At 50.8% G+C, this 26,319-nt stretch overlaps 1 protein-coding gene and 1 long non-coding RNA gene across 5 annotated transcripts in view; one reads left to right on the top strand and one right to left on the bottom strand.

The window, feature by feature from the left end:
• Positions 1-1,159: 1,159 nt before the first annotated feature.
• Positions 1,160-26,319, bottom strand: part of LOC127491474 (uncharacterized) — a 244,838-nt gene continuing 219,678 nt past the window's right edge. For 2 of the 4 annotated variants that reach the window (XR_011378956.1, XR_011378958.1), the window contains 2 exons: positions 11,860-11,940; positions 9,749-11,325 (listed from right to left, as the gene is read on the bottom strand). This is a non-coding gene — a long non-coding RNA (uncharacterized lncRNA). Of the gene's footprint in view, positions 1,595-9,748; positions 11,326-11,859; positions 11,941-26,319 lie in introns of those variants that run through there. The other 2 variants (XR_011378960.1, XR_011378961.1) reach the window with 2 other exon arrangements.
• On the top strand, positions 1,201-9,806 carry LOC100355511 (NUT family member 2G). The gene is made up of 7 exons (XM_070049256.1): positions 1,201-1,309; positions 3,646-4,366; positions 6,183-6,311; positions 7,247-7,386; positions 7,812-8,104; positions 8,361-8,477; positions 8,970-9,806. Exons 2-7 carry the CDS (start codon positions 3,669-3,671, stop codon positions 9,699-9,701), a joined length of 2,109 nt encoding a protein of 702 aa, XP_069905357.1. The 5' UTR covers positions 1,201-1,309; positions 3,646-3,668; the 3' UTR covers positions 9,702-9,806.

The raw sequence follows: 26,319 nt of genomic DNA, 5'->3' as shown, positions 1-26,319 counted from the left end.
TCTCCAGGTGACTTCAATTCCAGGGCTAGGCCAAGCGGGAGCTAGGTGCATGGAACTTCAGCTCTTTTCAGGTCGCACCTGGATTCGTGAACCCAACAACTTGAGGCATCATCTGTGGTCTCCCAGGGTGCACATCGGCAGAAGGCTGGAAGGCCCAATTACTCCAGTACGTGAAGGGGATCTCTTCACTGCTAGACTCAACACCATCTGGAGTACCTGCAATATTTAAGAGCTAAAGGCCCACTTTTTCTAAATACCAATCCTACAAACCAAAGAAAGTAACCACAAGTAACACAAATTCATTCTGCACACCAGTAAAATGAACTATCAGAAACTAATTGAAAGTGTTTTCAAAAGCAAAACTCCTGTCTACATACTTTTAGATAAAAATGTACACATGTCAAAAATTTCCTGTGAAAGGAAAAGTGACCAGGATACTTTGTTGGGAGGAAGCCCCTTCCCTACGTATTCCAGTTGACTTTTGAAATACAAAAACATTTGCACATTACAATACTCCATGAAAAGCATTAAAAGGAGAAACAGCATACATTTCACAACACACACTGTCAGTACCATAAAAGGTTGGGGAGGGGATTCCTGAGTTAGTCTGTAAGCTTCAATATCAGTCCTTGATGGACAGAGGCGTTGCAACAGAGGGCATCAGAAGTCAGACTTTCCTTGGAAATGCATTTTCAGCAGTGGACAGGACTTGGGGATGCAGACTGCTTCCCTCAGGATGAAGTGCACACACTGCAACTATCTCTGATCCGCTGGTACTTCGTTTTCAGACACTTGGTCCCCTCTTCTCCCTGAGCAAGCCTGTGCTGATCACATCTTGTGTTCTGAAATTTGATGAGAAAGTGCCTCCCTGAATGTAGCTAGGAGCCTACCTTCCTCCACAGGTGGGAAGCAGGGTGGCCTAGGAACCAAGAGTAGGTATATCGATATGGAACAGAAGTTAAGGAGGAACCAAGTACAGTCGGTGTGCGGAATCAGAGACTACTTTAACACTGCCTGAGGAGCTCACATCAGCTGTTTTGCCACAGTTCAACTTCAAGAGAACTTGAGATTCTGCCCCACTGCAAGAGCCTCAGAATGTCTCCCCACCCCCACCCAGGCTGCTCTCCTGCCACCCCTCCCCCACCAGAGGAGCCTGAGCCCCACATTCCATTCCTGTTACCTTTAAACTTGCCCCAGCTGCTGCAGTTGGACCCTGAGCGGCCAGCTCACTGCTGGGTCCTGAACTTGCTTCTCTCATTGAGGAGGCTGTGCTGAGTGTCCAAGCCTGCGGGGAGGGCTTCAGGAGGAGGTAAGTCTGTAGGGGTGGGGCTGTTTAACCAGATTCCCTGCTACTACTGTAATACTTGGGAACTCACATGTGACACGTCCCCTGGGGACAAAAAACTGGACTGAAGTAGAAGAAAGAGACAGCCCTGGATGTCCACAAGGACATCCTACCTGGGGAGGCTGTGGAAGCCTACGTTGAATGGACACTGCTGACTGGGGACACTACTGACCACGTACAGGTGGATAAAGAGGCCCCACGGGAAGTGTACTGATGAGTAGAAGAGACGGGAGCAAATGGATTCATTCTCTGTAAACCAGGAGAGGGACACAGGTCACTTCAGTCTGAGGGGTGTAGTGCGAGGATGGGCGGGGATGAGGTGGAGGCAGAGAGAGGGTTCAGGGTACAGCTGAGCCTACCCTTTCAGTCACAGGGAGCCTGCCCTTGAAAGGGCTCAGAGGGTTTAGACAGGGGTATCCTAGGTATTAGGATGCTGTTTTGAAACGGGCTTAGCCATGAAAATGATCAGTTAGGCTCCTTCCCCTTTACCCACTCTTCCTTGAGTGAGGCTGGAAATTACCCCAACCTCTACCTCCCAGAACCTCCCAGCTCTCTGCTTCCTCCCAGCAGTGGTTTCTTTCATTCCGGGAAAGTTGTTTTTTCTGGATTCTGCAAGGACAGGAATGGCAATTAACATCAGGCAACAGAGGGCTTGGGTTTCCCCTAAGTGGTGTGCATTGTTCCTCTTGTAGTGGAAACACAAGTCTTTCACCCAAGTCACCCTACATCTCATGGTGGGCCCCTGCCCAGGACTTTCCATAAAGATGATGGCAGTGCACGGACTCCATGTCTGTACTTCACAGACAGGTTCAGCTGGGCAGAGTGGTTGGATTCCACAGGAAGTTTCAGTGAATGCTGTTTTCCACCTTTATTTTTCATAAAGCTTATTTATTTGAGTAGCAGAGTGACACAGGAGGGAGATAGTGAGGGCTTGACAAGCAATGGAAGAAGGAGAGAGGGAGGATAGAGAGGAAGAGAGGCGAAGGGAGAGACGGAGAGGGAGAGAGAGAGAAAGAAAGGGAGGGAGAGGGGGAGGAAGGGAGAGAGATATTGATATCTTCTATCCCCTGTTACTCCCCAATGTCTGAAATAATCAGAGCTGGGCAAGGTCAAAGCCAGGAACCCAGAACACTGCCAGAGTCTCCAACAAAGGACAGGAATTCATGTGCTATGTCTTCATTTTCTGCCTCCCTTCTCACATTAGCAAGAAGCTGGATCAGAAGTACAGTTTGCCAGGGCTAGAACAAGCTCCAATATGGGGTGTGGACATGCCAAGTTGCAGCTTAACTCACTGTGCCCAAAAAACCACACCTGTTTTTATATTAAAGAATGGAGAGCAGCAGTTAGGAAGGTTATGTTCAATCTGAAGACACGGGTCCTGATCCTCAGACGCAGGTGCCTTGTGCCTGTTGTCATTTACTGGGCTCTGTGTGGTTCCTGGTCAGAGATGTGTTCCAGTACATACTGCCCCCCCCAACTCCCTGACTCAAGCCTACTCCTCAAGCCTTCGCTTTCCATCACTGAGAGCATAAAGAACGATCCCAGAGGGTCACAATTCCCTCAACCAATTCTGATCTGACCCTTTAGAAACTATGAAATCCCGGACACCTCCGCAGACAGCCCTACCAGTCACCACAATGTGGACTTTCCTACCCTATGCAGCCATCACTGATTGTATAAGGACACCATCTCAAGGGACCAACATCCTCCTAGCAGTCCTGTTCTTGGGGAACACAGCTTCTAGAGTGGCCAGAGGGACCACCAGGCCATGCAACCAGGGGTGGCCAATAAACGCTCCCTGTGGTTTCGGCAGGGCCCTCTGAAGAGGAGTACCACCTGCTAGCAGGATGACGTTAGCCTCAGAGATTACAAGGTTATGCTCATGAATCACAAGTCCATGGTAGGGAGAGATTTCTTCCCAGACCTTTGACCTTCTTGTGCTAGGGTTTAAGGGAAGGGTTCCACTAAGAAGTGTCAGCTAAAGAAGCCTAAGGTGGGGTCTGTGTTCAGAGTTGTGAATCAGCTGGCTTTACCTAGGTCGGGTGGGCACGTGGCACCACAGCTGTGTAAGTCCCCTGGCTTGCTGTGGAGTACTGAGGGGCCCAGTGCCACTAGGGAGGCAAAGCTGATCCAGGTGTTGGGAGACACCTATAGAACTGGAGTCACCCTGTGTGACTCTAGGGGCAGTGAGAACTCATTGTTCCATCCTGGCAATGAAGGGTATTTGAGAATTGCTATTCGAGAAGGGTATTGAGAATTGGTTCCCCTATTCCATTCACCCTTCTCCTTTGTCTCCACAGCATCTCCAGGGCTGGGAACAGCCATGATCCCGCACCCAGGCACCTCCACGTCTCTCGTCATGCTGCTGCCCTTTCCCCAACCAACTCACGGCCCTGCACCCCAGCCACCCTGGGGGCAGCCCCCTCCGCCCCTCCTGAATGTGGCATTCCCTCCAGGCAGCTGCCTTGTACTGCCTGCTGCCATCCCCAGGATGCCCGCGGTGGCTGGAGATGGTGGCTGCGGCCCCAATGGGGCTGGGAACGTCCACCTATTACTCCAGTTGAGGACAGGAGGGCAGCCAGTGGAGCCTCTCCACTCTCAGACCTTGGTCTACAACCAAACCCGTATCAGCCTGAATGCCCCAGAGGGGTTCTGTGGGGCAGGGCAGAACCCTGCTCCCATAGCAGTGCCTGGGTCTTCCCTGCAGGCAACAGTGCCTGCACCTACCATGGCGGGAACCCAGGCCAGTCAGGGGGGCTGGCCTCTGGGACTCCCTCCTCCAACTCCACCACCAGCTGCCCAGCTGGCCCCAATGATCTTCCCAGTTAACAACGGGCCACCACCACAAGGGGCAGACAGGGAGCACATCCTGCCTACTCCCAAGGCACAAGCCTCACCAGACAACCCATGCAACTCTACCAGCGTCTACGAGAACTTCCGGCGCTGGCAGCACTTCAAGGCCCTGGCCCGGAGGCTCCTGCCCCAGAGCCCTGACACAGAAGCTCTGTCCTGCTTCCTCATGTGAGCACCCATGCCCAGGGCCTGGGGCAGTGCATTGGGAGGATCACGGGCTGGGCAACGCAGGCTATGAGGGCTCCCAAAGGAAGACCCTGAAGGCAATCGAGAGACCACATGCAGTTCCATTGTCAGCCATGCTACCTCATGCTGCGTGTGACACGATTCCAGGGCCTTTCCCCACTGGATCTTAGCTATCCTGTGATAACATTTACATTTCCACCATTTCCAGGGTGACCCTTACAGAACACTCAAGGTCAGAGCGGGTCCTGGGATCACAAGAGCCACCACTGGGGTTTGAGTCTGAGTCCACACAGCAATCTCTGTCCACCACTGGCATGTATGCAGAGGGTCACAGAACTCAGGAACTTGACATGAGGGGCGATAAGGAGGGAAGTCTTATACACAGCCCAACCTTCACTCTTCCCAGGACTTCCAGGAAGACAGAAGGTGGTCGGGAACTCACCCAGGGCCACGCTGGGGCCCCAACACGAGGGTCTGTCTCGGGCCAGCACTGACATCGCAACCCAGAGCCCTCATAGGGGAGGAGATGCTCACACCCATTCCCAGGGAGCTAAAGGTCACTGCAGCTGAACCTGCTGAGCTTCGCACAGGCCAGGCACACGCTCTGTCTCAGGAAACGACTGCGGTCATGCCATCATGAGGAAAAGACAATGTGGTCAGGAACACAGCCACAGCCCAAACACCACGGTCCAGGCTGTGACGGGACTCTGAGCCCCTAAGGCAAGAACGCAGGCCACTGTCTGGGGCTGCTGGGGATCAAACCAGAGGGAGCCTTCCCCGCAGTGGCAAACTCCCCTTTCTTGACCACTCGGGCCCGGCTCCTCCTGTCTACCACCATCACGACAGACACAGCCACCTTCCACTGAGCAGGGCACTGCGTCCATGTCGCACCCACCTCTGACCTCCCGGCCGCATCGGCACTCAGCCTGCAGCTGAAAGCAGTCTCCACGCCTTAGTGTTGACGTCTCCATCTCCCTGCCGCTCTGGACACTCAGCATTGCCCAGGAGGCACATCACCCCCAACTCAGTCCCCATGCACTGAGCTTGGTCCCCTAATCAGGGCACAGCCTGCATGGCTCCCTTCCTTCTCCCCACTCCAAGGAGCTCTGAGGTCCCAACTCCAGTGCGGCCTCTGGCCAGCAACTATAAAGCAGGTTACACGCTCAGCCCTGGGGCCAGGAGCCCGCACCAGAGCCCTGGCACCCAGGTCAGATCATTCTGTGTGCTTCTCCCTTTGGGCTGCACTGCACAAGGCCACACACTGGACAGTTTCAGCCACAGATGTTCATGTGTCACGTCTGGAGGCTGGAAGACTGAGCACAGCACATGGCTGGATTCAGATTCCGGTGAGGCTGCTCTTCCTGAGACAGGACCTTCCCACTGTCTTCATTTGAGAGTCAAGCTGTGGCGAGTCTTGCTTCTCCTCTAAGGACACCAGTACTATCACGGGAGCTGCAGCCTTAGGACCTCTCCTAACCCTAACTGCACCACAGACACCACCTCAGACCCCATCACACTGAGGATTAGCACTTGCACACATGTATTTAGGGCATACAAGCATCCAATTCATGCTGCACTGTGATACTGAAGCTGCAAAAGGAAGACAGAGAGGCCAGCACAGCCCTGGAAGTGGGTATCCCCCAGATGAGAGGTGGCCAGGAGGCAGGAGAGCCCACACTGGAGGAGGACACGACAGGGACAGAGGGACGGGGAGACCACAGCACAGTAGTCAGAGCCCTGAGCTCAGGCGGCAGGGTGGGCTCGTGCGTTTTCACTGACTCCGGGGAATTAATTCCAGCCCCGTGCTGCGGACCCTGGCCCAGCGGAGGCCCACCATGCCGCTGGAGGAGGGCCTGCGGTTTGCCTTGCGCGAATGGCAGCACAAGAGCAACTTTGACCGCATGATCTTCTACGAGATGGCAGAAAAGTGAGTTGGGAGTCCGGGTCCCGGTGCTGGGTGGTGGAGGAGGCTGGGGAGGGAGGCTGGGCCTGAGGGGCTGGACGTGTGAGCACATGTACGCCGTTCCTTGGAACAGGCCCTCCGTGGGCCCTGCTCTCACAGGATACTGCCCCACCACCTGGATGTAGGGTTCTAGGCACTCTCCTCCCCGGGAGTCCTCCCTATCTGTGTCTGAGCTACCGAGGCTCTGACGTTCAAGGTTGAGGTGGAGCAGCCAGGGCAGCCCTTGTGGTTCCTCCCACCACGAGGACTCTGCACACAGCAAGACCTCCATCGGAGCTTCTGCCTCACACCCTGGAGAGGGGGCTGTGGACAGATGTGTTGTCACGGTGAAACGCCATCCCAGAATGTGCTGCAACCCAGAGTGTGTCCTCAGGGATCTGGTGTCTCAGACACACGGCCCTGTCTGCATCTGCCGGTTCATGCAGTATGATAAGTTTAAACACACAGCACTCAGAGGCCATGCCCACCTCTCAGCCAGGCCTCCCATCCTCCTGCCTGCCCCTGGACCCTAATCCCTGCTCCCCCTACAAGGGTCACAGTCTCGGGCTCAGGATCTTTGATTCTGAACTAGGACCCAAAAGCGCTTGTGAGAAATGTCCTTTTGCGCAGCCTCTGGAGTCAGCCCTACTTGGGGCTCTGTGTGGGGCCAGACCAGGCATGGAAGTGGTGAGATCTGCTGTGCCTTTGTTAACTGGGCCTGCAGGGGATCAGAGACACACGTCACCTGCCCGAGCAGGGCAGACAGAGCACTGTTCCCAGCATGCTTTACCCCTGTGGGACTGACCAGACTTGGACCTCCCTGACCCCAAGGGACACGTGCATGTGTCCGCCACCAGCTGCCGCCAGAATGTTGTCAGGGCGTGGGCCCCTCACATTTGACCTGTGTCCCCCACGCTCAGGTTCATGGAGTTTGAGGAAGAGGAGGAGATGCAGATGCAGAAGCTGGAGTGGATGAAGGGGAAACCTTGCCAGCCCCCACTGGTCTCACCAGCACTGCTTCCTCAAGGGCCCCCAGCCCCTGTGGCTGTCCAGCAGCCAGGTACAGTCTCCCGTGTCCCAGCACAGTCCGTGGCAGAGGCCAACGCAACCCCAGGATTTGCTGTCCCCTCGTCTGGGCCTTTCCTTCAAGAGCAACATGTGTTCCTTTGTGCAGAATGTCCACGGGCAGCCCAGGGGCCCACATGCTTTGGGCCATTACCTGGGGATTTTTCATACCTCAGTCCTAGTGCCTCTCATCCCTTAGCTTCCCAAGGAGCCAGCAAACTACCAGGATGGGGTCTGGAGATAAGAACACAGAGTGCTGGTGACAGATGTTCCACCTCTCGGCCCCATCTCCTCTCTCGGATGCTTTTGTCAGCTTCTCCTGGCCCAGCGTGACCACTCATGTCCTCCAACAACTGTCCACCCCACTGCGGCTGACATGACGCTGGAGCCCCTGCACTCACACCATGTTCCCATCCACAGGGTGTGCCCCCAGGAAGGCCAGCTCCAAGGCCCTGCCTGCCTGTCCAGTGCCACCCAGATACCAGGGGCCTCAGGAAAAGACACCCAAGGAGATCCCACCAGAGGCCGTGAAGGAGTACATGGAAATCATGGACACGTTGCTGGGGCCAACACCCTTGTCCTTGGAGCCTCCCGATGGCCACCCAGAAGAGGACACAGATGAAGGTTTCCTGGAGAATGAGGGGTCATGCCCGGACCCGGAAATGCTGTCCTACATTGAACATCTATGCTCCCAGGTGGATTTTGTCACCAAGGTGGGTTGGGATGCAGCACTGGGATGCAAGATCCAAAAAATGACCCTGCCAGGCCCTTAAGCCAAATGCAAGTTCTTCACCACTGCCTTTGTGTTCCTCAGTGAGGGAGGGAGGGAGTGAAGCTGACTGCCCACTGATTTACACCCCAGAGTGTGAACAGTGATGGGGCCGTCATTGCTCTCTGGTTCTGTTCAAGTTCCCATCATCTCAGGTGCTTCATGCAAGGATGATCATGGACATCTTGCATCTCTTCTAGGCGGAGGCCATCATTCACCCCAGATTCCTTGAAGAACTGCTTTCCCCAGATCCACAGCTGGATCTCACGGCCCTGTCCAAGGAGCTGGAGAAGGAGGAAGGGCTGACTGCTGACCAGGTAAAGGACAGAAGGTGGTCAGCAGGTAGAGCAGGCATAGCATGTAGACAGGGCAGGGAGGGGCACCAGGAAACCAGGGGTGGGGGCTTCATATAGACAGGGCCTGGAGGGGCACCAGGTACCAGGGGTTTATGGACAGCAGGTAGACAGGGCAGGGAGGGGCACCTAGGTAGACTGGTGGTAGAAGGGGGGACCCCAGCATGGCAGACCCAGATCATTTTGTCTCCCCCTACTCTGCTGGGGAAAAATGACTTCTTGAGGAGCTGCTTCTGGTGGGGTGCAGGTGCACACATGTGTTAAGGAGACAGAAGAGCCAGTTCCAGGTTAGGGTACAGGGCTAGAATGAGGCCCATGTGGGTGGAGGCAGAACCCCTCACACTAATGGGACCAGCCCAGAGATCAGGCCTTTTTGCCTCCTCCCGAGTACCTGCTGTGCACTCCCTGGCCTCCCTCACACCTGGCACAGCCACTAAGGGCCTGTTTCCTCTGCAGGTGATGGCGAAGCACTGCTCCTTGAAAGAGGATGGGGCTGTGGGGGCAACCCCCAGTCATGGTGTGCCCCAACTGAACCCCAGCAATTCTGAATCTGGACCCCAACAAAGTGCGCAGAGTGACAACCAGGGCCCCCGCCTTGGGGCCAGAGCTGAGTGCTTCTCCGGGTCGATGTCTTCCCAAGACCTGCAGAGACATGCTGTTCCAGACACCCCCCTGTGCAGGCCTGAGGTTAATGCTGTCTTTAGTGGACATCGGGAGTGTCCCTCACTGGGGGCCACCAAAGATGCCAGGAGTTTCAGAGGAGGACCCTCTGTTGGGGGCCCGCACACACCATTGGACAACTCCAGTGAGAACGAGGAGGAACTTCCCAGTCTCTCCTTCCTCCTGGCCTCCCAGCACCACCTGCTGCCCTTGGGCTTTGCACGGAGCGAGGCCTCTGCTGAAGACCTGCCCTGCCTTGGAGCTGGGAATCCTTGCAGAGCACCAAAACCCCTGTCTACCCACGGAAGGGATCCTAGGGGACCCCTCCCACATGCTGCAAAGTCCAGGAAGCAAGCTCTGCAGGGAGGCCAGGGCCCTGCAAAAAAGAAGCCCTGCCCAGTGCCTCAGCTCAGGGCTTCTGCAGGGCAGGCCCAGGCTCTGGGCTCTGTGGGAAACTCCCAGGCTCAGAAGAGGAAACATGACCACTTGGTCACCAGGAGGAGGAAGAAGCACCATTCAGCCCACTAGGTGGCGCCAGGGCTCTGGGAGCAGCTCCTCCAGGTGCAGCCTGAAGCCCATGGACCCTAACTCTGCCCTGCACCCAAAGTGCTGACCCTGCTGTTCCTCACCACAAGAGGGCGACTCTAGGAGCTCCGGGTGGAGGGACCTGGGGCAAGAGTGTGGAATCATCCCTTTGGGACTTTGTTTGTGTAAATAAAGGAAGTTACATTGGAAATCGTCTCTGTTCTGCTGCCCTCTGTCCTGGCGTCAGTGGGGAGAGGACGGTGAGGCAAGACAGACGGGGATGCCTGCTCGTGGCTGCACAGGGGCCTGACCGACGTCTCCCTCCGGGTTCACACACTTCTACCCCGGCTGCTAGTGCCCCGCACCATCACCGCCCACACAAGCCCTCATTTGCTCTGGGTCCTCCGGAGCCCCGCTGTCCTTTGTGTCCTATAAATGTCTTCCTGGGAGCTGCTTCTGAGCCGTCAGACGAGGGCCCCAGGAGCAGAGTTCGAGAACTGAGCCTGGAGTGGGCACCCTCCCAAGGGGGCTCCTTTCTGCTCCCGTGAAGCAGGCTCCTGGCAGGCCTGGTCCCTCCTCAGTGTGGGTCTGGGGTGGTGGAAAGAGCTAGCTTTGGGAAAAGAAGCTGCGGCATCTCGGGAAATGGAGGCCGACAAACTGAGCAGCACTGATGGCCGCCAAAGCCAAGGGCTGTGCTTTCTCAGTCACCAGGGGGAACTGCTCACAGGGGGACCTCAGCACTGCAGGAGGTCCTCGACGGCTCTGTGCCCTGGGCAGCACTGGGGGTGGCCCTCACTGGTCCTAACAGGAAGACCCATGCTGTCCCAGAGGCCGGGAAAAGGGCAGGCCAGCACGAGTCTGCTCATCAGTCGACCACAGGCAGTGGCTGACACAGGTCTCCTGGCAGACAAGAGAAGGGCTGGCTCCTGGGACACACGGGGGCAGCTGAGGCCCTTCGCAGCCCCTGCAGTTTCTGTGAAGGCATCCTGGGCTGGGAGGAAAGAACCTGGGCGGCCCCACGGGGGCTCTCAGGACCTGACTCCTACCCTAGACAGGCTCTGCAGTGTCCCCAGACCAGCACGGCCCTGTGAAGGACTTCAAACCCCACTAAGCTCTGTTCCCTGAACCAGCACGGGTGCCTTGTGTGCAAGCCTCTCACTAACTTCAGACAAACATTCATGACTAAGGCTGCCCTGGGCTAGCTCTCATTCCCCCCATCTCAGTCTCCCGAAGGATGAATTCCACCTCTGATGCCAACACCCCTTCCTGCAGTGTCCAGAGATTCTCATTTTCTTCAATTACTGCTGCTTTGCTTGTGAAATCAAGAGAATGTAAGGGAACCACTGTGACGTAGCGGGTAAAGCTGCCACCTGCAGCATCAGCATCCATATGGGCGCCGGTTCGAGTCTTAGCTGCTCCACTTCCAATCCAGTTCTCTGCTGTGGCCTGAGAAAGCAGTGGAGGATGGCTCAAGTCCTTGGGCCACTGCACCCACATGGCAGAACCAGAAGAAGCTCCAGGCTCCTGGCTTTGGATCAGGTCAGCTCCAGTCATTGTGGCCATTTGGGGAGTGATTCAGCAGATGGAAGACCTCTCTGTCTCTGCCTCTGCCTCTCTGTAACTCTGCCTTCAAATAAATAAATAAAAAAAGAACTTCAGTAAAAAAAATAATAATACTACCCTCACAGCATGAGTTACGAGTGTTCCGGTTCTACTTTGGAACAGCTGAAGGGGATTGATATTCATTTTTTAAGAGAAATTGATTTTTTTTTTCATTTTATTTGAAAGGTACAAGAGGAAGGGAGAAGAAGAGAGGGAGGGAGATGGAGAAAAGGGAGAGGGAGAAAATACCCCTATGTGCTGCATCACTCCCAAGCTGGCAATGGCCTGGGGCTGGGTTGAGTCCATGCAGTATCTTCCGCTATAATCTGTTATTCCACAGGAGCCCTTTTAATGAGGTGGGGAGGTGTTGGAGGGGAGGCATTCTGTAACCCTGTGATTTTACTGAACCTGGGCTACTGTCCTGTGACCTTCACATGACCTCTGAGTAGCCCTCACCCCAACCATGGTGTGGAAGAAATGCAAGAGCGTGCTGGAGCTGGGCATTTCTTGTCCATCAAGTCAGTTAGGTGCTGGTAAACCCTCCAAAGAAAAGAGTCACGTAAGAGCTGCTGTTGACGGTAGGCTTTTGTAAGCAGGGCTGATGGTCTCTTCACATTTCACAGTCGTCACGTGGCCGTCCCTGTCAGAAGCAGGACAGGATCTCCCTCTTATCCACGCACCAAGAGCTTGAGCAGGCTGCTGAGGTAACACTCAGGTAACCACCCCAGCCCCTACGTCCCTCTCTCGTCCTCCAGTCACAGGCCAGGACCCCTTTCCTCATGTCCTGGTTCTGGATGCAGCCATGCTCAGTCAGCTACACCCCAGGCTTTCCCTCCCTGAGGTCCACTGCAGTTCAGTCTTCCCTTTAAAACCTCCAGCCGTGCTGCTTCTCTACTCAGGAAAGCCCTGGATCCTCTGCACTGTGGGTCCTGAGTGGGACGTCTCACTCCTTCCGCAGGCCTGGTGTCCCTGTAGCAGGCACGTTCCGTGAGAGGCAGAATCAGCCTTCTCCCCTGACGGTGCCCCTTAGTGTCCCCCTACACACCTGCTCTTCTCCTGGGATCCCACACTTGAGAGTCTTCCTGCAAGGTCTCCTTTCTGAACAAGGGAACTGTATGCTGACCCCAAGGGAAGGGCAGGCATGGAGAGCATGAGAGATCAGAAGAGCAGCAGGGTGGGTCATTGCTTTCCTCACCTCCGCCACACTTGGTTTGAGGGTGGGCAGAAGAGCCAAGGGGAAGTGTCAGGCAAGGACACTGGGACACGGGATGAAAGGCGCTGAATGCCCACAGGTCACACCAAGGCTTTCTGGGAGGCCCTCAGGATAAATGGCAGCAGAAGCCAGGTAAGCACAGTTCTAGGGCTGTGTGGGGTCCAGGTGAACAACGGGCTGGTGTAGGATGGAGCAGATGCTGGGTCTGGGGAAGGAGTGGGCCTCGTGATTCTGTCAACCCAGCCCACTGAGCAGGAGACCCTGGGAAGATGCTGGGGTAGACGCAGTGCCAGGCGCAGTGCCAGCAGACCAGACCCACACTGGCCTGTTTCACCAGTCCCCAGATTTTGGGAAGGTAGCAAACTAGGGGCTCCAGAACCACACTTCCTTCACCCACTGGGGGAGGGTGCAGCTTGTACAAACAAGGTGAGGACGGCTGTGTCAGGACCTAGGGTGTCACAGGAGGCCACAGGCAGTTAACAGAGCCAGCCTGCTGCTAGGCACAGGGTGCCAAGTTGGCAGGCACCAGGCAGAGATAGGACCAAAAAGACGCCAGCAAAGAAGAAAAGGTAGAAGCCATTGACAGGGAGAGAAAAGGGGGACTTGGTGCGATCACAATTCGATGGCCTCCGGGTGTCCTCGTTCTCATCCCTGGGACCTGGGACTAAGTGGCTTCATGTGCAGAAAGACTTTGCACACTGGATGGAGCTGGGCGCCCTAGAGGGTAGAGGACCCCTGAAGTACTCAGGTACCATCCCTGATGTCCTTCTAAGGGGACGGGGTAGCAGGGGGCAGGGGCAGAAGGAAGGTGAGGACAGAAGCAGAGGTTGTCTGGATGCACTTTGAGGATGCAGGAATAGGTCACTGGCCAGGGTGTGGTGCAACCCGGAGAAGCTGGAAAGGCGGGAGCAGAATGTGCACGAGGGGCTCACTAGGAACCAGGTGGCCCACACCTGGACTCTGGCCCTCCAGGTCTATTAGTCACTCAGTGTCAGCCACTGGGCTCCCAGGTGGTGCTGACTGGATACTGTGTGCTGGGGAATTCACATCAGCGTCCTCCTGAGGACAGTGCTGTGCCTGTGCTGTCCTGTTGTTCCCTTCTTGGGCTCCCCACAGTGAGTGCCACTCCCCTGCCTTCCTCTCACTGTGCCACCACCCAGCCTGAGAAGGCGGCAGCAGGCCTCACCTGCACAGTGGGTGCTGTCTGCTCCAGGCCATGCAATGAGTGCTATGAGCTATGGGGTCCCCAACATCACCCTGGATTTTGTGCTGGTGGGGGAAGCACCAAAGGACCCCAGCAGTCTCCAGGCCCTTGGGGAGCTCCAAGAGGGTAAAGTCCCACTTCTTAGGACCCTATGCAGGGGCAGGTCTGAGACAGGCACTAAGAACAAGTGCAGCTCAGACACAGGGAGATGGACAAGATCTGGAACTGGAGGGCCAGCACTTGCTCAGCATCTGCTGAATGCCAGGCAATGTGCTTACTTTTCTGTAGGAACCTTAAGACCAAGCCCATTTCCAGGTGAGGAAACCTGGCTAAGGTCACAGTGCAGGCGGATGACCGACTACAGACTGCAGCCAGGCCTGTCCTGGCCCACAGTGTGAGCACTGAGTCACTCCGCAGCACGTGTCTCCTCAGAGCTGTGTCTTGGCACTCTGGGTAGGGCGGGTGCAATTCAGGGCAGAGCAGGGAGCCCTGGGGAGGAGGTGGGGACCAGGTCAGGCAGGGGAGGAATCCTGAGGGTTCCCAGACACAGGCAGTGGTGATGGACAGGGTGAAGAAAGAGGGGCAGGGGTGCTTGTCTGGACTCTCAGAAGTCCAGTTCAGCAGTGCCCTGGCCTTGGGAAGGTACAACAGGAAGGCAGGGCTGTATGTGCATGATGGTGTGCCCATCAGGTGCACTGTCAAGGGCACTGGCCCTGAGACACCACAACAGGGCCTTTTTAGGAGAAGGCAGGCGCAGGGCCACGCTGGAGAGGAGGTCCAGCCCAGCCCTGCACTCAGCAGGCCCTTTGCTCTGCCTGTGGGTGCAGCAGACTCTCAGGAGGGGGCCCAGGTGAGACAGCCTGAAAGAAGCAATGAGGGGTGTAGGGACAGGGAATCAACAGACCTGGAACCTCCTCCCACAAGGAGGGCAGGGAACTGAAGGCCCTCCCTGTAGCTCAGCAAGCTCACTGGGAAGCAATGAAAACTGAGTTACTGGTGCAGGCACTGTACGTAGCACCACCTGCAGTGCTAGCCTTCCTGTGGGTGCCAGTTCAAATCCCTGCTACTCTACTTCCCATCCAACCCCCTGCTAATGAGACAGATAAAAGCAGTGGAGTGTGGCCCAAGCATTTGGGCCCCTGCCACCCAGATGGCAGACCCTGATGATGTTCCTGGCTCCTGGCTTCAGCCTGGCCCAGCCCTGGATGTAGTGGCCATGTGGGGAGTGAAAGTGTAGGTGAAAGATCCTCTCTCTGTGTTTCTCCTCTCTCTCTGCAAGTGTGACTTCAGATTAAATAAACAAATCTTTTTATAAAAGCTAAATTGCCAAAGGACCCTTCCTACTGCCAGGGCGAGTCAGTGTTCAGAGTGGGGACAACAAACACCAGATTCTAGATTTCAATCTGTTGTTTTGCTAGTGGTACGATTTAGCTAAATGTATTCCGTTATAAAAGCTTGCCATAATAAGTTGTCATTAACTAGGTAGTTTGGAAATAAGAGAAACTGATTCTCATGATTCTGGAAGCCAGAGGTCAAAAGCCAGGTGTTGTCAAAGTCACTCCACCTTAAAAAGGCTGCAAGAGGAATTCCTCACCTCTGCTTACTTCTGGTCGCTGTTGGTGCTTTGTGGCTTCTAACTGTATCACTCCAGCCTCTGCCTCCATCTCCATAGGAATATCTTACCTCTGTGTGTCTTCATGGATCCTCTTATTTTTTAACACCTTCATTTTTATTTATTTGAGAGTTGGAGAGAGACAGAGACAAAGAATGACAGGCAGAGATCTTCCATCTCTTAGTCTACTTGCCTAAAGCTCTTGAAAGGCAGGGATGGGCCAGACTGAAGGTAGAGTTGGGAACGGATTCCAAGTCCCATTTGAGTGGTGTGGGGCCAGCTACCTGAGCCATCAATGCTGTCGCCAGGTACATATGAACAAGTAGCTGGAATTAAATTCAAACACAGGCACCCTAACAAGGGCTGTGGCAACACAAGTAGCCTCGTATTCACTGCATCACATGCCTGAAACTGGCCTCTCTTCTCATATGGACAGCAGTCATTGGATTTAGGGTCTACCCAAAAGGTGTTGTCATCCTGAGATTCTTAATGAAGTACATCTATAAAGTCCCCATTTCCAACAAAGGTCAAACACAAAGGTTCCCGGGAAGAAAAAAATTGGGGGATGTTAATCCACCCAATGCACCATCCTTTCAACAACCACATGAGGGAGGCTTCAGAATCCCCCATTACAGAGGACAACACCAGCTCAGAAGACAAAAAGACCAGGAGTAGCTAGTCACACAGCAGGCCCATGTGGCAGAACACTGTCGGTGGCTTTACGGTCCTAACAATTTCCTCTCCACTCCATGTGCCATGTATGGAACAGTTTAGCCCACAGAGGCCTGCTCAGGAGACTTGGCCACATGGAGGATGCTGTAGTGACCAGAATGGCTGGTCCCAGGGCGTATCACTCACTTTCACCTTCTCACTTTCTGTCTCTGCTTTTACACCTCAGTTTTTAAACCTATACTGTACAGTTTTACAGCTCGGTTTTTATACCTATAAAATGGGACCCAGTCCTTATGTAAAAAAGGGAACTTATATCCATTATATACAAAGAGAGACTACAAGAAAAAGTCAATACAACCTTATCGAAATATGATCAGAGTCAGTGAACTCAAAAGGCTTCCATAGCCTTGGTGACTCATTATAAGAGCCTAGGGTGATTACTGATGCCATACATAAGAGTGTCAATTTGTTAAGTCAACAACAGGGGTCACTGTGCACTTACTCCTCATGTAGGATCTCTGTCCTTAATGTGCTGTACATTGCGATTTAATGCTATAACTAGTAGAAACAGTATTTTTCACTTTGTGTTTCTATGTGGATGCAAACTGTTGAAATTTTTACTTAATATATGCTAAACTGATCTTCTGTATATAAAGAGAATTGAAATCGAATCTTGATGTGAATGGAAGGGTAGAGGGAGCAGGAGAGGGGAGGGTTGCGGGTGGCAGAGAAGTATGGGGGGGGAACCATTGTAATCCATAAGCTATACTTTGAAAATTTATATTCATTAAATAAAAGGGGGAAAAAAAGGAAAAAGGCAACCTAACAGAAAAACAACAGGTTAAAAAAAATAGAACAGAAATTTCACAGATCTCCAATGACAACACACATATGAAAATGTAGTTAGTCAGTCATCAGGAAAATGCAAATAAAAATCATAAACCACCACACTTGCCAAAATGATCAGAATGAGTGTTGGTGAGGATACAACCTCTCATGCAGGCTGTTTGCTAACCTGGGAGGAAGGTGACCACACCCCTTTCTATCCTGCAGTGCTAGTCGTGACTTTCTAGGAAATGTACCACGAAAGACAGAGTGTTCATCTCTGCTACGAAGAGTAATAAAAAATGTGCACAGCTCTGCTACTCAGATATCTCCAGGTGGAAACTACTCAAATACCTCCCTGTCGTTCCCCGTCTTCATGGAGGAACGACACTAAGCCCTGCCTAGGCTTCATATCCGAGTCACGGCACCATTATGTCGCTCCCCCTCTTCGTGGAGGAACGACACAGGACCCTGCGCTGTTCTTTTGTCTGCTCGGCCCTCCCTGGGTTTGCTGCTGGTTCTTCCCGGGTTGGCTACTATCCCTTCCACCTCCGTGGAAGGGCAGTTCCCCCTGGCCACATTCCCCACTTCCGCAGGGGAGCGGCACACCGCCGGCCGGCTCTCTCGGGGACTGCACAGGTGTTCCCCTTAGATGTTCCTGGTGCATGCCGTCTCTCTCCTCCTTTATAGTCCTCCTCTGCCAATCCCAACTCGGCTGCCCACACGCCGAGTACGCTGCTCTCCTCCAATCAGGAGCAAGTCCTACAGTTTATTGGCTGAACTGGAGGCAGCTGTGCAGAAGCTGTTTTCTTCTCTCCCAGCGCCATATTGTGGGAGAGCAGATGCATAGAATAAGTCTCAATTCCAGTAACTTAGTCTAGTCCGAGTTGCTCCCCACACTCCCCAGCACAGAACTGATAATAAAATTCAGTTCTCATGGCAGCACACTATATGGCAATGAGAGTGAAAACACCTTAACTATGTGTTACAGCATGTATGGGTCTCATGTATACAACATTAAGACACAAAGGAGTGCTAGCTGTAATTCTGTTAATATAAACTAAGAATCTAGTCTAAGGTGCTTAAAAGTGAAGGTGGTAGTTGCCTTGACTATCAACGACAAGAACAAGGTATGAAGTGGGGCTTCTGGGGGTGCTGGTAACACATTTTGGGAGTGTGGGGAGGGCATCAAACTTTAGACTTATGAATTACATACTCTTGGGTAGTTATGTCACACTTCAATTAGGACATTTAAATATGCCATGAAAATGGGTGTTGATTTAGGCTCCCTCTTGCAGATGCCCTGACGTTGGTCTGGGCCAGGAGAGAGGTTACTCTCGGGGAGACTGATGAGGAATGGAGCCCAGGAGAACACACAAGCATCCCCAGACAGGGCCTTACTCACAGGGCACATGGACTCTTCTTTCGAGTTCTCCTCACAAACCATCTCTATATACAGAGCATTTGTCTGAGTCAGTTCTCTGCCCATATAATAACTGACGGAACTGGTTCTCAATGAGACTCACCTGACCCTACTGGAGATTGGAGGGTGGTAAAAGACACATTGCAAACAAATACATAAAGCAGGAGGTCAGTAATGTGTGCTGTGGCTTAGCCAAGTCACCCTGACGTACTCTGCTCTGCATTCTCACGCTGCCTGACTACTCACCAATACCCCTCTCACAGGGTTTTTCTCATAACATCTGAGCATCAAAAACTGCCTTGGTCTCCTATTAGCCTTGAAGTTCCTCTCAATTTTCTCAAATATTTCCAACTTCTCATCTAATTCATTTCACTTCTCTGAACAACAGACCACACCTGTTCTATGCCATAGAGAGGCAAATCGCTCCAACACATGGGCATAGCAACCATTCACCAACCTGCTCACCCTTTCATAAATCACCCTATTCACTTTCCATACATCACTTTCTTCCATTTCTTCATCTACCCTTCTACCCACATTAGCACAGCCAACAACTAGCACACCTATTGTCCTTCACATCCCCATTCATTCACTAATGCATCCCATCTTTCAGTAATCTCTCCGTTACTCAGCCATCAATCTCCCCACCTATCAATACATCCAGCCTAACTACCCATCTATCCACTCACCCATCCTTTTATCCATGCATCTGCCCACCAAATCTTCATCCATCCAACCATGCATCTACCTTCTCTTCCATTGCTCACCTCTCCACTCAGTCAATCATCTATTCACTCTTCCACTGATCTGTGCACAGCCAGGTATCTCTTGGACACTAATGATAGAAGGGGACATTTGTAGGTCACAGCATGTAAACAAGTTGAATTATATTAGATCTATTATGAATAACAAAGACATGTAGATGTGATAGTAGGGATGACCTACTTGAGCTCACAGTGTGAAGTAAAATCCCTCAGCAGAAGATCTGAATCCTAAATGTAAAGAAGAATCTCTGCAAAGACGGGAGGACAGGACAAGCTAGGCCCCTGAAACAACATAGCTAAAGACCCCGAGATGGGGAAGGCCTTGGCACACTAAAGAAACAAGAGCTGTGTGACAGGGATGGTGTGAGGGATGTGGCAGGAGATGAGGCAGAGGTATCAGGAAGCCAACACTATGCAAGGCTTAAAGCCAAAGTAGGAAATTTCAATTTTATCCTGAGCACAAGCGAAAAAGCCATGGGGAGGAATGAACAGGAAAGTGCAATGACATGTTTTAAAGTAACGTTCTGATACTTGTTTGGAGAGTTAAGTAGAGACACAAGAGGCTGGATGCTAGGAGACCAGGTCAGGGACTACAGGACAGAAATAATGGTCTATCCTGCAAAGGAGGTAGCAGCACAGTGGAGTAACTACACGGTTTCACAGTCCTGAGTGAGGACTGGGATAGGTAAACAAGTATGATCACTAGGGATCACTATCCCCACAAGGAGGAACCAGTGGCAGAGAGAGGTTCACACTGGTAGCTGTTTGTCATCTGATTAGGGAGTGATTCTAATTATTAGGCTAGGGCCCAGGATCTAGGCAGAGCCCCAGTCAATGAAGACAAGTTCAGTCCAACAGACTGCACCATCTCTGTTGAGAAAGCCTGTAGCAAATTATGACTCTACAAACAGTTACCAGATATGTTGTTTTTCTCTTTACCATCACACTTATGCTTTTCCCCAAACCACACATACTCCCATCAACAAATTCTGTTGCCCATAAGTCTTTGCCAAATTTCTTTCTTCAATCATTCAAGCAACCAACCAAAACTGTCTCCTCTGTGACTCAGTTCACCTAACAGGACTATAAAGCAGTCAACCCAGTTTAGAAGAGCAAGGTGGCCTTCAGAAAGGTTAAACACTCCAAGGTCATGATCATTTTATTGTTTCACATTGCCTCAGAGGTCAGTATACTTTCTTTCCACTTTTCCCAAACACTTTCTATGAGAAGGGAAAATCAAGGTATTCAGTGGTGACCTGTAATGATCAGAGAACTCAAGTCATCTCAGATCCTTGCCTGAGAAAAACATTAAATATGTAACTATGTAAACTTAGATTCTTGATTCCAACTGTCCAACATTCCAAGACTTTCAGAGCCTGGGTCTAGGGCCTTCTGAGGGTGTAGAACCACACACCTTCAGAGTCAGAAGGGCCCTGGTCCAGTCCAGTCGTCATCTTACAGGTCATGAAACTGAGGCACAGAGTGCCAAGGTCCAGTGGCTTCTGAAACCAGCCTTGGCCTCTTTGTAGGGCTGACCCATCGCTGCTTTATTCCCTTGCACCACACTCATCGCTTTTCTCCTCCCTCGGCCTCCCATCTTTCCCACACCCATTCGCTACCTCAGTGAGCATTCCCCAGCCAGTTATCCAATAGGATGTGAGACTGGTTAGCTACACATACAGGGCTGGGAGGCAGACAGGGACAATGGAGGAGGTGAAGTTCACAGGCAGATGCAGCTGACGCATGGCAATGTCACCCCCAAAGGGGTAAAACCTCTCAAAGTCTGAGTGCATGAGGACCTGATCACTGGCATCTGGATGTGCTGGGTTCGCTGGTACAGCTGGGTGTTCCAGCTTTCTCCCTCCACCCATCCCAGGGCCAGACTTTGACCATTTATCCATGTCCAGGGTCCCACCCTGGGATTTGGGGATGTCCCAGCCAAGCAAGGTTTCTCCCTGAGTGGGGAGCCTGATTTATCTGGCTCATGTCATCCTGAGGGTACCTGCTTGAGAGCGACAAGGCAACATCCAGGTGACCTCCACCATTAGCCCTGTCTCCCAGGTTTCTAACTGCTCTTGGGCTGGGCTCACAGAGCTCTGGAGCCCAATGGCTGCCAGCTCCCCACCACTCTGCACCCTATGGCAGCCCTAGTCAGCCCCATAGCCTGTAAGAGGTTGAGGGGCTCTGGGCTGATGGGTGGAAGCGGCCGCAGGGCTCAGGGGAGGCAGCAGCAGCCAAAGCAGGGATCACAGAAGCACAGTTCCCATGTCCATACTGGATGCCAGGAGCAGAGGGAGGGTGGAGAGCAATGCCTGACCCTGGTCCCAGACAGGACCTCATCCGGCTGTGGCTTCAGTTCCAGAGGAGCCCTACTTCTACCCTGACCTCACCTGACTGAGACCATGATAGGCCTGAACTCTACTAAGAGAAGTCCTGGACCCTGAGCCCTGACCTTATGCCAAGACAGACCCTAACCCCAGGCCCTGACCTTCCCAAGCCTGGACTCTAACCCCACCCTGATGGGTACAGAGGTAGGCCAGACCATAATACAATAAAAAGCTCCTACCAATTAATGAGGAAAGAGACAAGGCATAGAAAAATAAATGATATTAAAAGATTTTGATGGGCTGGCGCTGTGGCATAGTGGGTAAAGCTGCCGCCTGCAGTGCTGGCATCCCATATGGGCCAGCTGCTCCACTTCCAATCCAGCTCTCTGCTATGGCCTGGGAAAGCAGTAGAAGATGGCCAAAGTCCTTGGGCCCCTGCACCCATGTGGGAGAATTGGAAGAAGCTCCTGACTCCTGGCTTTGGATCTACACAGCTCCAGCCATTGAAGCCAGTTGGGGAGTGAAACAGTGGATGTAAAACCTTTCTCAGAGGTGGAGCTAAGATGGCAGAATAGTGAGGGCACGCATCGATGGTCCGGGGATATTTAGTTTAATAAATGTGGAGTTACGGTAGCCTCAGAAAAAGGATTAGGAAAAAGTTGCAGAGGAAACTCTTCTGGATCTAGTGTCTGTGACTTGGAGGACCTACTGGGAGAACAAGGTCGCCCACCACATGGAAGCCGAGCCGCGGGAGCCGCAGGGTCTACACGCCAGTACAGGAAGGGGAGTGCATGTCACACAGACACCAGTGGGGAGAGCAGGGATGCCCAGGGCTCCGAGTCCACACATCAGCGCTGGAAGGGGAGGTGAGCTCAATAACCTGAGACATTGGCGGGAAAACGGCGGTCAGAATCTAGAGGGGAGCGGGAAAGTTCACCAGACTGACTACAGGAGAGAAGGGGAAAAAAAAGGTGAGGGGGTACTGGTACAGACAGTTTCTCTCTTAGCCAACCTTGCAAAGGTGAGCAAGAGACAAAGAGCAGGCCCCACTCTGGATATACATAACAACAGGGGAGAGCTAAGGAACTGAGTCGCTACAATTCAGTAGCCTAGGCAACCCAGTGGGAGTCCAGAGGAGAAACAGAGCCTGCACAGACTCTTTGGGTAGAAGCCAGAGATCGGAAGCTAAATACCATCAATTCTGCTCAGCCTTGCAGTATTACTTACCTCCTGAATAAATAAATGAAATAAATAAATAAAAAGAGAGAGATTTACCACGCATAACCTGAGGGTGTCACCTTTGCACACCCGTAACCCAGAAGAACCAAGCAGAGCTCTCAGGCCACACCCATCTCAAGCCTCCAAGGCTCCTCCAACAGCAGGCAGTCCACTTAACACAGACACAGTATAAAATAAAAAAAAAAAACGCACAGTGAGGGAAGAAGAATTAACTAGGCCAAGCAACAAACACAAATATCGAGGGAACAAGATCAACGATGACACTAGGATGCCTCCAAATAAACAAAACACCCCAAGCCAAGATTATGAAGATGATGAGATAGAAGATATGCAAGATACAGATTTCAAAAAATTTATGATAAGAACATTTAGAAGTTTTCAAAAGCAAATCCTTGAACTACAGAAATCCTTATTGGACAGGATTGAAAATCTCTCTCGTGAAAATGAAATTTTAAGGAAGAATCAAAATGAAATGCAGAAACTAGTAGAACAGGAAAGTGTGATAGTGAAGAGAAATCGAAATGAAACGAAGAGCTCAATAGATCAAATGACAAAGACATTAGAGAGCCTTAAAAACAGAATGGGTGAAGCAGAAGAGAGAATATCGGACTTAGAAGACAGAGCACAGGAAAACATACAGTCAAACCAAAGAAAAGAAGAGGAAATTAGAAATCTAAAAAATATTGTTGGGAATCTACAGGATACTATTTAAAAAACCCAACATTCGAGTTCTAGGAGTTCCTGAAGGCATGGAGAGAGAGAAAGGATTAGAAGGCCTTTCTAGTGAGATACTAGCAGAGAACTTTCCAGGTTTGGAGAAGGACAGAGACATCCTAGTACAGGAAGCTCATAGAACCCCCAATAAACATGACCAAAAGAGATCCTCACCACGACACGTTGTAATTAAACTCACCACAGTGAAACATACAGAAACGATCCTAAAATGTGCTAGAGAGAAACGTCAGATTACTCTCAGAGGATCTCCAATTAGACTCACAGCAGACTTCTCATCAGAAACACTACAGGCTAGGAGGGAATGGCGAGACATAGCACAAGTGCTAAGAGAGAAAAACTGCCAAACCAGAATATTATATCCTGCTAAGCTCTCATTTGTGAATGAAGGTGAAATAAAGACCTTTCATAGCAAACAGAAATTGAGACTTTGCCGCCACTCATCCAGCCCTGCCAAAGATACTTAAAGATGTGCTACACTCAGAAACACAGAAACACGGCCATCAATATGAAAGAAGGTAACGGAAGAACACCTACCAGTCAAAGAGCATGGGAAGCTCAAAGCATACACTAGAAAATATCTCTGGGAAAATGGCAGGGCAAAGTCACTATGTATCAATAGTCACATTAAACATTAATGGACTTAACTCTTCAGTTAAAAGACACCGGTTGGCTGATTGGCTCAAGGAACAAAACCCAACTATTTGTTGCCTACAAGAAACACATCTCTCTAACAAAGTTGCATGCAGACTGAAAGTGAAAGGTTGGAAAAAGATATTCCATGCCAACAGAAACCATAAAAAGCAAGTGTAGCCATATTAACATCGACAAAATAAACTTTAATACAAAAACTATTAAGAGAGACAAAGAGGGGCACTATATACTGATTAACGGTTCAAATCAACAGGAAGATGTAACTATTATAAATGTATATGCACCTAATTACAGGGCACCAGTCTATTTAAAAGATATGTTAAGGGACTTCAAGAGAGATTTAGATTCCAATACAGTAGTACTGGGGGACTTCAATACTCCACTCTCAGAAATAGACAGATCATCCGGACAGAAGATCAACAAGGAAACAGCAGATTTAATCGACACTATTGCCCAAATGGATCTAACAGATATCTACAGAACTTTCAATCCTACATCTAAAGACTTCACATTCTTCTCAGCAGTGCATGGAACCTTCTCTAGGATTGATCACATACTAGGCCATAAAGCAAGTCTCAGCAAATTTAAAAGAATTAGAATCATACCATGCAGCTTCTCAGACCACAGCGGAAGTTTATAACAATAGGTACCTATATCAAGAAATTGGAAAGGTACCAAATTAATGAGCTTTCAGCGCACCTCAAGGACCTAGAAAAACTGCAGCAAACCAGACCCAAATCTAGTAGGAGAAGTGAAATAATTAAAATCAGAGAAGAAATTAACAGGATTGAATCCAAAAAAACATTACAAAGAATCAGCCAAGCGAGAAGCTGGTATTTTGTAAAAATAAACAAAATTGACACCCCATTGGCCCAACTAACTAAAAATAGAAAAGACCCAAATCAATAAAATCAGAGATGAAAAAGGAATCATAACAACAGACACCACAGAAATAAAAAGTATCATCAGAAATTACTACAAGGACTTGTATGCCAGCAAACAGGAAAATCTATCAGAAATGGATAGATTCCTGGACACATGCAATCTACCTAAATTGAACCATGAAGACATAGAAAACCTAAATAGACCCATAACTAAAACAGAAATTGAAACAGTAATAAAGGCCCTCCCAACAAAGAAAAGCCCAGCACCAGATGGATTCACTGCTGAATTCTACCAGACATTTAAAGAAGAGCTAAATCCAATTCTTCTCAAACTATTCAGAACAATCGAAAAAGAGGGAATCCTCCCAAATTCTTTCTATGAAGCCAGCATTACCTTAATTCCTGAGCCAGAGAAAGATGCAGCACTGAAAGAAAATTAGAGACCAATATCCCTGATGAACATAGAGGCAAAAATCCTCAATAAAATTCTCACCAATAGAATACAACACATCAGAAAAATCATCCACCCAGACCAAGTGGGATTTATCCCTGGTATGCAGGGATGGTTCAACATTTGCAATTCAATCAATGTGATTCACCACATTAACAGACTGCAAAAGAAAACCCATATGATTATCTCAATAGATGCAGAGAAAGCATTCGATAAAATTCAACACCCTTTCATGATGAAAACTCTAAGCAAATTGGGTATGGAAGGAACATTCCTCAATATAATCAAAGCAATTTATGAAAAACCCACGGCCAGCATCCTATTGAATGGGGAAAAGTTGGAAGCATTTCCACTGAGATATGGCACCAGGCAGGGATGCCCACTCTCACCACTGCTATTTAACATAGTTCTGGAAGTTTTAGCCAGAGCCATCAGACAAGAAAAAGAAATTAAAGGAATACAAATTGAGAAGGAAGAAGTTAAACTATCCCTCTTTGCAGATGATATGATTCTTACTTAGAGGATCCAAAGAACTCTACTAAGAGACTATTGGAACTCATAGAGGAGTTTGGCAAAGTGGCAGGATATAAAATCAATGCACAAAAATCAACAGCCTTTGTATACACAAGCAATGCCATTGCTGAGAAAGAACTGCTAAGATCAATCCCATTCAAAATAGCTACAAAAACAATCAAATACCTTGGAATAAACTTAACCAAGGACGTTAAAGGTCTCTACAATGAGAATTACAAAATCTTAAAGAAAGAAATAGAAGAGGATACCAAGAAATGGAAAAATCTTCCATGCTCATGGATTGGAAGAATCAATATCATCAAAATGTCCATTCTCCCAAAAGCAATTTATAGAGTCAATGCAATCCCAATCAGGATACCAAAGACCTTCTTCTCAGATCTAGAAAAAATGATGCTGAAATTCATATGGAGGCACAAGAGACCTCGAATAGCTAAAGCAATCCTGTACAACAAAAACATAGCCGGAGGCATCACAATACCAGATTT

The sequence above is a fragment of the Oryctolagus cuniculus genome, chromosome 1 (assembly GCF_964237555.1).
Source record: "Oryctolagus cuniculus chromosome 1, mOryCun1.1, whole genome shotgun sequence".
NCBI lineage: Eukaryota > Metazoa > Chordata > Mammalia > Lagomorpha > Leporidae > Oryctolagus > Oryctolagus cuniculus.
Note: the sequence above shows the minus strand (reverse complement) of the source record. Positions and strands in the feature narration are given on the sequence as shown.

What these genes read in the sequence shown, in the direction of transcription:
- LOC100355511 (XM_070049256.1), top strand. Translation starts at nt 3,669, where the DNA reads ATGATCCCGCACCCAGGCACCTCCACGTCTCTCGTCATGCTGCTGCCC. An exon ending in TGTGGCTGTCCAGCAGCCAG is followed by an intron (nt 7,387 to 7,811) that starts GTACAGTCTCCC and finishes TCCCATCCACAG; the next exon opens with GGTGTGCCCCCAGGAAGGCC. An exon ending in AAGGGCTGACTGCTGACCAG is followed by an intron (nt 8,478 to 8,969) that starts GTAAAGGACAGA and finishes TTTCCTCTGCAG; the next exon opens with GTGATGGCGAAGCACTGCTC.